General features: G+C 28.5%; 1 protein-coding gene across 3 annotated transcripts; it reads right to left on the bottom strand.

Annotated features, from left to right (window-relative positions):
• Nucleotides 1-1,699: 1,699 nt before the first annotated feature.
• Nucleotides 1,700-8,498, bottom strand: LOC114190584 (actin-interacting protein 1-2-like). Of its 3 annotated transcripts, none has more exons than XR_003605829.1 (7): nucleotides 7,909-8,498; nucleotides 6,367-6,528; nucleotides 5,703-5,889; nucleotides 4,940-5,365; nucleotides 3,144-3,551; nucleotides 1,988-2,460; nucleotides 1,700-1,913 (listed from the first exon to the last, which is right to left on the bottom strand). XR_003605829.1 is itself a non-coding variant. In XM_028079532.1 (7 exons), the coding sequence occupies exons 1-6, from the start codon at nucleotides 8,298-8,300 to the stop codon at nucleotides 2,203-2,205; spliced, it is 1,833 nt and encodes a 610-aa protein (XP_027935333.1). In that variant the 5' UTR covers nucleotides 8,301-8,498; the 3' UTR covers nucleotides 1,700-1,989; nucleotides 2,175-2,202. The 3 variants fall into 3 exon arrangements, 2 of the variants coding, with proteins under 2 accessions (XP_027935333.1, XP_027935332.1); XM_028079532.1 differs by having other exon boundaries at nucleotides 1,700-1,989; nucleotides 2,175-2,460; XM_028079531.1 differs by having other exon boundaries at nucleotides 1,700-2,460.
• Nucleotides 8,499-13,363: the final 4,865 nt, after the last annotated feature.

The raw sequence follows: 13,363 nt of genomic DNA, 5'->3' as shown, positions 1-13,363 counted from the left end.
TGGAAGTTGGTTGATGGTTGATGGTTGGTTTGTTATAAAGGAAGGGACAAGGAGCAGGAGGGGCCATGTTGTGTGGTAAGCAAAACGCTAGTGCCAAGACAAGGACCATGACCATGACCTTGAGCAATAAATAATGAATAGAATGTCTACAAAGGTGGTTGCCAGCAAATTAAACAACAGGTATAAATTATAAAGTGGAATGGATACTATTGGGAACTGGATTATTCTAAAGAAGGGTTTTAAAAACAACAAACTCAGATAATTTAATTCACAGTATTCAACAGTCAATTCTCTAGCTAAATATCTCAGGAATGCTAGCTATGCCATTTGCGAATAAAATCCTTATCCAAAATATCACACCAAATTGGTACAGTGAAAGAAATTACTATGAACGAAGCAAAGCAGAACTCGTCACAGTTCATGCAAACTCTTGTTGTCAAATTCTAAATAATATATTCTCTGCATTCGTTCGTTGCTAACAATTTCGATAGGTTTATGAAATAAACAATGCATTATAATCTACTCTGGTTTTTTCGCTATTTGCTTTCTAGAATAATACACTTATATTTTGATGTAAGTTACATTTTAGAAGAAACGATTGATATTTTTATGAAATGTTTTATAACTGTTACGTACTTTTAAATTTGTATTTACTTTTATTGAATATTATCAATATCTGTGTTTTATATTAATAAATAGTAAAAGAAGAATTTAGAAAGTAATTCATAAAGAATGTTAATTTAGTACATTGATAATATTTAAAAAAAATTAATATAATTAATCACTTTCATCGTTGATTTTGTCAAATAACATTATTTATCAAATACTAGAAGAAGTCAAGCATTATTGTTTTTTTATTCTTGATACTTGGAAGTGTGACTTTGCCAATTTCATTCCTATGCTTTCTCCAACTCTGGATTTTAGCTTAATTACAAATTTGCCCCTTTTTCAAGGAAGTATTCTAATACTTGTTTTTTTTTTTTTTTGTAATTGTTTCTACACTCTTTTAAATAATGCATTCTTCACTTCACTTGTGCTCCTTTTCAGTGTTAGGTCAATTAGATTTACACGCAACATGATGTCAGAGTGAGATAAAATGAAAAATCAACTTTAGTTTAAATTAGGAGAGATTTTGATATTCCAAAATTTTCACTAAATTAATTATGAGCGATTTTAATATTTTAATGCGAAGATGTCACGCATACAAATCAAACTTTATTTTATTTATGAAGATTTTGAGATATAGATGAATTGTATATGTTAAAAAGGTTAAATATTTACTGTAAATTCAATAAAATTTAAAGGACATTGACGAGGTCAGATAATAGTTTGAAAAGGAAAAAATGGTTTGTGCGGCAAAATTTAATTTTTAGGTTGGATAAGGTTGAATAAATAAGAAATGTCGAAAGAATATTGGATCAATTTATGAAAAAAATTGAAGAAAAAACTCAAATTGAAGATCTTAATTCAAAAAATTAACAGTCTTTTATTTTCAAAAAATTGGAATTAATTAACTTAAACAACTATGGGATAAAAATCAGTTATAGTCCAAATTAAAGAGATCAAATCTGCAACTAAATAAAAAAAGAAAAAACTTGAAGAGAACATATTTTTTACTTGTGCAGGAATTTGATGCTTGTTATTATTGTAGAAATGAAATGTTAATGAAGGCAAAACAAAAGTTAGATTGTCGAGAAATATGAACTATGAACTTAAGTGAAATATGAACTTAGGATTACATTGTCGAGAAAACAAAAGTGTTTACATGTTCTTAATTCGAATTATACAGGAAAAAGTAATTGGATGGCTACAATCCATGATTCCTAAACAAAAACTGTACTTAATTGCTTTCATCAAATGCCCACAGGGACAGGATTAAATTGCTTTGATAGGTGGAAGTGCTATTCCATTACCTGCATTGATATTTTGGTTAGACAAGAACATAATTTATCGTCAATTTCTTTGGAAATAACCAGCAGTTTCCCACCTCTGCAGATAACAAAAATTAGCTTGGATAAGATATCTGACTGTTAAGTCTTCAGAGACATCTATCAATTGTGCACACCACAACACTACTGCAATCTTAATTTTTTTTTTTCACCACTACATAACCGTTGCATAAAACTGAAGATCATCAACACAATCAATACATGACAACTATCAATTTTCCTTACTGTAAAACTGGATATTCTGATGCATAGTTTACTCAGAAATCAAACTCCAGAGACGAACACAACCGTCCTCCCCTGAACTGACCACTCTATCATGATCAATAAAAGTTAATCCGTATACTCCACCTAAATGAGCACCCTTTATGGTTCTGCGGCTTGATGCTGGTTTTCCAACTTCATATATAATCACACATGTGTCAAGTGAACCAGTAGCTACCAGTGTGCTATCAGGTGACCAAGCTAGATTGTTAATACGTGCAGTGTTAAACAACATGTTATTAAGCTTCACCTGAAAGATAAAATTTTCAGTCAAATGCCATCTCATGAAGAATTTCTTTGGTCAAAACAACTAAGCATTTCAGTAGCTATTACAGTATTTATCATACATGAAGCACACAAACTTCAAGAAATGAGCCGCGTCTGTGTTGGAAATTGCGTTGGTAATTCGAAGTTTGTTGTGTTTTTGTCAGTGACGAGGCACGCTCATCAAAACCTATGCTGTGTCAGATTTTGTTATTTTATGGTCCCGTTTTACATCATTAATTGTGTGTGTATATATCCGGGGTAGTACGTTCAATGCTTAAACGTTAAGGTTATTGAACTTTCTTATAATGATCCTAATTTACAGAACATGTACATTACCACATTCATTTAATGAATGTCTTCTTTCCTAGCCCAACATTGGAAATACGGTTATGAACAGTAGTGGGGAAGCCAAATATAACATTCAAAAACATGAAAGAAGTTCTTCATTTCGTCATAGATTTGAGTAAATAAGTTTAATTTTCCCTTAAGCAAATCAAGTATTACGACCACTCAAATGTTTCATCAGTGCTGCTCATTACAGAATCAAGTTTAACAAAAACATACTTGAAATTCAGATGCACTCATCATGATGGGTAAAGCAAGAATGCGACTACAATCAAAAAGATAGAGAGTCACCTATTTCAAAGAGGAAAAGTCTAATGTTACCTCTTTGGAAGCACGGTCCCATACAACAGCTTCACGATTCAAATCAGCTGATGCAAACATGGTAACGTCTGGAGAGTATTTGATTACGGTGATGGCGCCTCGGTGCTTCTCGAGTACAGTCTGTTCAGTAATTGTATCCCCTGAGACTGAATAGATGCGCAATTTGCCGTCTTGCCCTCCCACAATTGCTTCACTGCCATCAGGTGAAAGAGCAGCCGTGGTCACAATAAAGTCCAGTTTTACAGTGGAAAGAACTTTTGCACCCTTTAGTAAGACAACTCCAGATTCAACTGCAACGATGGCAAGCTCAGGGTGGTCAAGTGCAAGGCTCAAATCCTTAGGCTGACTTCCAACATCAACAGTTTCAGCAAGACCCAAAGTATCCCCTTCAAGAGGAACTCTGTATACCTACATTTAATACAGACAAGTTTAATCACTATCTACTGAAGCCTAAAAAAATCTTTAGTTTGGAATAAAAGCAAGGTCAATGTTCGTTAAATCTTATGAGGAAGTAAAAGAAACAATTGACTTTTCACAAGATTGAAAACCCAATTATAATCTGCTCCCTCGGTGGACCAAGTTATAAAATCAAGAACTAAACAAATTTGCTTCAACTATTTTTGAGTGAAAGAGGAATAATGGTAAGGAGTTCGATTTTACAGTAAGCATTAGAATATTATCAATCAGAAATACTACTATTTTGCTTTTAGATCTTACAGTTTATTGCAGTCGCAGAACTGTTTTAAGATCTTGAATATTTTTCTGATCTTTTGAATGAGTATTAAAATCCATAAATTGAAGGTATTGTAAATGCAACCTCGAAGTAATAAAATCTTGACTCGAATTTCATTTTTGGATTAAACCAAAATTAAACACACTACTGTATGTAATTCACAGGTACTGTAAATTCTAACAAAACAACTGCTTAAAACTGATAATAGGTTAAATTGCATCTGTTATTTGATATTCGATCAAAATTTCCCTACATGAATAAATAGATTGTGTAGTAGAAAGATTTCATAATGAATATCAACGATGCAAAAGGGTGTCTTGTAGACTGAATAATTTGACTAACAACCAAGCATAGATTAAGAATTCAACTCAAAGATGTGCGGATTGTGAGTATAAGGTCCAAACAGTAGTTTAAAATGACCAAGAAAGTAAAATCAAGCAACGTGAGAGACATTTCATATGTTGCAAGCCTTGTTCAGAAAAAGATGACCACTCATTTTTCTATATATTTCTATGTTATAAAATGCCCACCCAGAAACAAAATGGACTATTAACTGCTATCTTTTTTTAATAAAAAGCTAAACTTTATTCTTTTTATGCACTCTGTTCCAATATGGAAACAAAAGTTATGAATTGTCAATAATGATTGAAGACTCAAAAATAATTCATACGGAACTTACAATGAAAGGCACTATTTAGCTACATTGCTTCACAAATCTTCACCAACAAAATATTTGTTAAACAGTAAACACCGTTAATAGAGTTGCAAAAGTCAGAGGCCTAGATCTGGATTCATTGCAGACATAAGTTCTCTAATACTGGAATCGACATAGTTGATTTTGCATGTACTTTCAGGATAAACATAAGCAAAACTGACTTCATGGTGTGGTGACTAGCCTGCTATCAATCAGAAATATTATACTACATTTATCTAGAAACAATTCCACAATCATCGTATATTTCAAACGTGGAGCTTCAGTGTTTGCAATGACGAAATAGATGAACCAAATATGTCTGTATAAAGATAAACCATAAAGGAATGATGTCACATGTCAATCAGTTACCTTGTTGTCAAATCCAGAAGCAATAACACCATCTTCCCCAGCTACCAACAATTTGATTAATCCGAATTGTTTATTGTCAACCTTGCCAGCGTATCCCTTGCCTGGAATCCATCTAATGATCACTCCATCATAGCTGCTGGTCAAAAGCATCTTTTCACTTTTTTTTAGAAGAGTCAAAATGGTGACATTTTTCATGTGACCACATATTGACAACGGGCTTTTATCTAAATCCTTAGCAGAATATAAATTGGTCCTGCCACCAAGAGATATAGTAAGCAGAAAATCATTCAGCCAAAGACAACCAACAAGCATGTCCTCCACCTCGCCAGATTCAGTACATGACAAAGTCTTATGAAGGGTTCCACTGCTACCATCCTCAACAATATTCCATACTTTTGCTGATTTATCAGCGGACACAGTAAGAACCTGCCATTGATTACTTAGTTTAGAGTAGCATGTAAACAGAACTGCGCTGAAATCGATAAAGCATAAACACAATCAAATCGTTTTATTCTTTACACGATTAGACTGGTCTTTGCTCATAAGTTATTATACTTGAAAAAACTAAATATCTTCTGCTACCATCTATTCTATATTTTCTTATTAGCATATTTTTTATCAGCATGTCTTCTTATTAGCATGTTTAGAACTACGTTCCAAACCACGTTGAAGTGGATTGAATGCAGAAACTACATATATTATGTAGCGTGGGAATGAATTCACATTTGTGGATCTCAAACGCGATAACAAGCAAACACTATACCTGTTTGCTGTCAGGACTCCAACTAACTGCATATATGCTGCCCTTGTGACCATCCTCCGGGGACAACTCACCAAGTTTGTTCCCTGTCTTTCCATCATATATAATGCCCTTCCTATCCGAGCTAACAGTAATAAATTTGTTCCCATCTGGAGAAAATCTCACACAGTTGACAAAATTCGAATGGTCCCTGCAGATACAGAATGTCTTCTATGACAACCTGAATAAAGAAATGGAAACCTACTCAACCCAAAACATTTCTATATGCTAAAACAACTTCACCCTATTTTCAAAAGTAAAGAATTAAATTAATAAACGAAAATGCCGCGATTTGGTACTCCTGATCATACACTATATATAGCTATAAGGAAGTTATCTTTATCCACACCATCCGAAAACTCTTCAATCCTGATCATGTTCTATTTATAAAGTTCCTTCATATCCCAATTACCTGGTAAAAGACATACATTAATTTTTACGTGCATCTTTACCAACAGAAGAGAGATGCCAACTCTCACAGAAAGTCCCTTCGTAGGAAATTAATATACTGCCCACTAAAAAAACTGAGAAACAAAAATGAAAAAGAAGCTCCCCAAGTTAATTTGAAGAGGCATTTATCACTATTAAACCACAGTGACAAATATGCTACCCCAGGTCATAAACTTACCTGATGGACATATTGAACTTGAACGGTGGACCATCATAAAAATTCGCCAAAAAATCTTCTCCACACGTGACAATGCGGAATGGCCTTGTTGGTTTAAAGGCACAGCTTAAAACCCGTCGCGAATGGCCATCAAAATCACCAACAGTGGAACCTGAATCCCACCTTAAAATCCAAAATATATTAAAAATGAAAAAAGGGGTCAGGCAATTAGATGTTCAAAAACAAGAAGCACTTTTTCACATGCATGCATTTGGCCAATTCTTCTTCTAATATAATTCTGAGAACATGTAACTCAAAATTCAAACATTATGAATTGAGAGCCGTAACAGAGAAAAAAACGTTACAGAGAAACTCAAACAAATTAAAACAATTTCAGGTGAAAATTTGCTTAGCTACCTCCATTCAAATCATACAGGGTCATAAGAAATGAAACTTAAATACTTCTGATGGCACGAAACTTTAACTATGACTAGATAGATGAGAGTCAATGTCAAGTTGTCGTTGATAATGTAATTACACATTATCAATTACTAGTTCTTTTAAAGTATCTCATCAAAAGAAATTCTTACACGATATGGATTTAGTGGAAAATTAAGAATATAATAGATTATGGCTGATCTACAATCAACGAATTTTTTTATTATAATAATAATGAATAATTAAAAATAATAAATAAAATCATTTTATTTGTCATTCTCTTTTACTTTAGCTAAATAGTCCTGTTTTTTTTTTCTTTTTTTTTCCTTCTCACTTTTTTCATGTGCTATCTAACCAAAGCATTACTCACTTTTTTAATTTAATTCTTGACATGACACTCAACCATATGATTGCTGATAAAAAAAATACGCTCAATCATATGTTTGCTAATTAAAAAAAACACACTCAAACACATACCTCAATTATTCCTATAAGATTGTAAGTTTTACGGGAGTCTCCTTCAAGTAAGAATTTTGTTTGCTTTTGTGTGTATATTTATTTGAACAATATCAGACATATTGCTTATTAATACAGACTCAAAAACTAAAATTAAGAGAATAATGATAATATTGTTAAATTTTTGTCAAATATATGAATAGTAATGTTATACTCACGATATATAATTATTAAAAGCAAAAATATTTTAAAACTTTTACATTGATATTCCATGCCTATTAATGAAACTATGATGAAAATACAAATAGAGAAAGAGATGCACTACCCAGAAAAGTGTAACAATAGAATCGAGTTTAATTGCCATCAACTATTAGAAACATTGATAATTAAAATAAAACTGAAAAATCTTGTCCGAATAGACATTTTTCAGAAAATATTTAAGCATGTTTAAAAAATAAACTCATACATAAAAAAAGTTGTGACAAACAGATGATGAAAAGTTCTAGGCTCCACCAAACAAAATATCTAGATATTAAAATTTGATTCCCCAGTGCCATGGAAGATTCATGCTGATTATTAAAAAAATAACTCAAAATTGACGTAACTAAAGAAAAGTGCAATTAAAATTAAAAAGCAAATAAAAAGAAGAGGAAATGAAAAGACAGTTACATAAAGGCGCGAACGAAGGACTTGCCCTTGCCGTCCCCACAAGCGACGATCCTCATTCCGTCGAAGGACCACTGGAGGTCGTCGATCCGACCCGAGAGGACCCGAAACTCGTTCTTCAGAACGTATTCGTTACGCGTCCCCCAGATGCGGACGGTGCCGGAGACGTCGGCGGAGGCGATCCACTCGCCGTTGGGGGAGTAACGCGCCACCGTGACAGGGTAGGCATGCTCACTGTATACGGAGACCTGGAGCGGGTTCTCGAGGTTGCGGATGATTACGGATCGGCCGGTGCAGTACAGAATGTTGTTGGATTTGGTGTCGCCGGAGATGAGGATGCCGCGGCCGCGCTCCGTGGAGGGTGCGCAGGAGTAGGTCTCCAAAAGTGTCGCCATTGTTGAATCGGGATTGCTCTGTGTCCATTTTTTTTGGGTTGTTAAGGTTGCGAGTTATAGAGTGCGATAGAGAGTGCGTGTTTGTGTCCGAAAATTGAGGACCATGTTTTGAACAAGCTCGCTCTCTCATTGCCATTCACATTTTCAGTTTTTGTGTCAAACACTTCCCTTCCTCCATAACACTAATTTCAATTCATAAAATCAATAATATTTTATGAGATTACTTCTGTAATCTATATATTAAAAATTAGTTTCAAAATATTAGACCTGAAAATTAATATTAAAACATCAATCCAAGTGAAAACATATATATTATCCATGCTCTAATCCTAACAAAGAGGACATGAAGAAGTATTATCAATAAAATTGTTATAATAAATTAGTTCTAAAAATGTAATTATGAAAATTGTGAAAAGTTATAATTCAATTCATTTTTTACTATATCTAAAGTTTAACTTGATTCTCATTATAATTCTGTAATTATTCTCTAACAGATTATCTGAGTAAAATTAATTCTCTTTATGTTTCTCCAATTTCTGAAATCAAACACGTCTTAGAAGCAATAATGTTTTAGATTATAATGTTTTTGTCTCTACTTCTCTCCTTTCTGGTGTCTTCAACATGCATGATTCCCTTGAATTGGTTTTTTCTTTGCATTTGTCTTTTAGTTGAGTCTCTTGGACTTTTATGAGATTTATCACCTTGGTAAGATGAACATGATTTTGTTGGTTGGAGAGAATGCCAAAATGACTCTAATGAGTTATGTCACTTTCCCTCAGCTACCATTCCGGCACCCTAAATCCCTAAAAACACATCTCCTATTAGTAAACAACAAAATAATGCCTTAATCTAACGAATGGATAATCATATTTTAATATTCCTTTATTTATATATATATATATATATATGTCAAATATAAATATTATATTCTTCGTATTTATTAGTATTCATTGCCATAAAAAAATATTAAAAAAATCACTTATAATTTATTAAATTATATTTATATATGTTTAGATTAAATTTAATTAAAATTAAAATTTAATTTAATTTATATAATACTTAATATTTTTTATAATTTTATTTTAAAAAATTAATAAATATTTTTTTAAAATATTCCACGGTATCCCATATTTAAAAAAATTATAAATATTTTTTAAATAGTAATTTAATAAATAAGCGAACAAGTAACAATTTTTTTTTAGCGATAGACAAACACAAACACCATTCGCCTCTGATCCAACATGTCATCCTACTAATGTCAACTTAATAATAATTAGACACTTTAAGCTTCAATATATTTTATATATCAATTAAAGATATTATCTTTAATCAAATTATTTGTGTCTCCTTTTAAATATAATATCCAAAATTTAAGTATAAATTAAACGTTAGAAAAAATATACTCACAAACATTAAATGTTTTGTTTTAAAAGTAGTATCATAATATGTTTTGTATAAACAAAATTATACTTCAAACGTTATAGTAAAAATTTGTGACTTTTAAAAAAAAAATTGAGTTCAAAATCCTATAAAGATGTGAAACAGTCATGTGTTATCTTATTTAAATAAAAAATTTAATAAATTTGTATTTTGTATAATATATATTATTGTATGACAACATGTTCTTATTAAAACAAATTGTTTCTTTGTTAAATTTGAGCGATAAAAAAGTTATTTTAGTTAAATATAATTCAATAGATTTTTTTTATGTTATATATATATATATATATATATATATATTGCCATAAAACTCAATACTGTTTGATTTTTTTCTCTAAAATATAAAATAAATTACAACTTATTTAAATAAGATATTACAATTAAAATGAAAAATATGCTACAACATACTTTTTGTTAACATTTAATAATATTATTCATAAAATATCCTTATTGTAAGTGTTATTTTGTGATATCTTAATTTACTTCTTTTTTGTTAAATTCAATACTTCTTTATCACTTTCTTTTTTAATATTTTACTCAAATAGAAAAGACTTATAAAATTTATACTTTTTTACTGGTTGTTGGATTTTATACTACTTATATTTTAATTAATAATTATTTTTTTGGTGATTAATATTTTCAGAAACAGGAAAATTAACTTTTTATTATTGGGAATGGATGATTTATTTAAAGTTTAAAATCTAAATTTTATATCAGTATACTTTAATAGAAACATCTCATAATATTAAATTTTAAACTTCTGATCTACACTTCAGTTAACTTTTCCATAACAGATAAATATTAATTAATAAGAATTTATGTTTTATTTTACTAATAGGTCAATAAGTACTTCACTTATTACAAAATAAATGAATGTCTCATCGATAGACTCTACAAGGTAATAATCGGATATATTAACTAATATAATAAACAAATGTCTCATCAATAAACTTTATTACGTAATAAGTTAAATATATTAAGAATTAATCTTCAATAACTCTTTAGTATAATTTTCTTTCAGAAAGAATATCTGTTTTAAAATAAAATCATAGTTTTTTTTTTTAAGTATTTTCGATGGAAGATCTTCTTCACTTGAAATTTTACATATAAGATTTCCTTTTGTACGACCTTTCACTTAAAGGAAAGTTATTGTAAAAGAATTATAAAAAAAACTTTAATATTGCAAAATGATATCTATAATTATAGAAAATAATAAATGAGATTTTATACCTTATAGGTGACACACCGGGTAGTATAAAATATTAAAATAAAACCTTGCACTAAAAATGCTAAATATCATTGTTGATAATTACGATTTTAATTTTATCATTAGTATACTAAATAGCAGTAACATTGAGAAACACGGTTTTAATTTTATTATTATTAATAACATTATTAATTATAATAAAAAAGTTATTAATTATAAGAATAATATCCACTACTATCATTATATTACTTTAAATAATAATAATAATAATTTATATTATTACAAGAATAAGAGAATCATTAATATTATTTATAATATTTATTATAATAATTATTGATACTTGAACCATCATTATTATAATTATTATTGTATAAAATTAAATCGTGTTTTATTCATATAATAATTCTAGTAGTAAAATTGAAGTTGTATTACTTCACTTAGATTTTGAAAATAGAAATAGTGTTTATAAATATGCTTTTTTTAAAAACAAAAAATTGTCTCTTTATGTGGGATTCATTCATTTTTTTTTTTTTGAATTTTTTAAATTTCAACCTCTTCAATAATTTTAAAAAGAAATGCAAAGACATATTTTATAAACAACAAATGCTTTTCCAGTCACTTTAGCCACTCGTTTTTATTTTAATCTGGAAAATTGTAGTGCATGCATTTTATTTGGTCTTCCACTCACTGTTCATTTATTAGGTTAATGAATGTATTATTCGTTACTAGGCCAATACTGATTAATTAAAGTGCATTAATTAGGGTCAACGCACTAATTAGGTTGGGAAGTCGAAAACAAAAAAAAAAAAAAAAATCAAAGAAATTTAAATGACAAAGATATTGCATGACTGTAATTTATTACATGTCATAAATAACATTAACTATTTAAAAACATTGAAAAAAAAAATTCAAGGAAATTTAAATGACAAAGATATTGCATAAACGTATAACTGTAATTTATTAGATGTCATAAATAACATTAACTATTTAAAAACATTGAAAGATATTTTAATATAGGTTCTGCTAATAATATTTAAATACATTTTAATTTTAATTTAAAGTATAATTAATGAGTATTAAATTTTGTAAAAGTTTAAAAATAATTTTTATATTATATGAATTTTAATCTTAATAATTATTGATACAATTTTATTTTATTTAAAAAATAAAATTGCTCATAAATATTTTATGATTATAATTGATAATTTATTTTTTATATATAAAAAAAATTAAATAATAAAATAATTATATTTTAATATTTTTAAAATTAAAATATAGTTTAAAATTAAAATATAGTTAAACATTAAAAAAATTTAAATTACTAGAAAATAAAATTTTGTTTGTTATTTTAATAAATAATAAAAAATAATTAACATAATATTGTTTGTATTAAAAAATAAATAATATTTTTTGTTAATTAATTTTTATGTTTAATTAATATTTAATTTTAAGTGATATTAAAATATAACTATTTTATTATTTAATGTTTTTTTTTAAATCATCAAATAAATTATTAGTATAATATTTATGAACATTTTTTCTTTTAAATAAAATAAAAATACAATGATAGTTACTATAATATAATTTATTTAATACTATAATTACCTATAAATTATTAAACGTATCATAAGACCTTCATTAATGATTCTCCATAACATCTGCCATTTTAGCCGTTTGAAAATAAATAGAAGTCCAATTTGACTTAGATTTTCACATTTGAAAAAAGTATTACTTTTCCCTAATCTGTTACTAAAGATATGTATTTTTTTATTGTTATTAATATGTGTAGAAAATACACAAACTGCAACTTTTTTACAGTGGAAGAAATATTTTTTATTAGAAAATAACTAATTTGAAATTTAATTTCTTAATAATTGTTTTCGGTAAACATGGCGAAGTGAATTTTTCAATAGTTTACAATGATTTCATAACATTGCATAAATTTTTCATGCTTTTACAAATATACCATACCTTGTAGAAATATAATGTAATAGTTTTCAAATTGTTAGTAGTACATTTTCAATAAAGAATTTATATACAAGATTTATTAATTACAAAGAAGAGATAAAATTCTCCAGTATCAAAAATTATTTTTTTATAACTCTTGATTTGTTCAAAATCATAAAAATATTATACTTTATTTTGAAAAATAATAATGTAGGATTTCAAAATAAAATATGGAAATAAATATAATGTAGCATGCCATTAAAATAACACGAAAAATTAAATATGGTGTAGTGTAGTTAATTATTGAGAAAGAAAAGGTGTAAACTGGTGAAGTGTGACAAGAGGGAGGGTAAGAATAAAGTCTGAAACAGAACATGCATTGTCAGAGTGAGAATAAGAAAAAAAAAAAAAAAACCATGTCTCTGTTGAGTTTACAAGAACCCTCATTGAATTTTTTCACTACAATTCT

Source organism: Vigna unguiculata, chromosome 7 (assembly GCF_004118075.2).
Source record: "Vigna unguiculata cultivar IT97K-499-35 chromosome 7, ASM411807v1, whole genome shotgun sequence".
Lineage (NCBI taxonomy): Eukaryota > Viridiplantae > Streptophyta > Magnoliopsida > Fabales > Fabaceae > Vigna > Vigna unguiculata.
The sequence above is the reverse complement of the archived record's forward strand: the minus strand, read 5'-3'. Positions and strand labels throughout refer to the sequence as shown.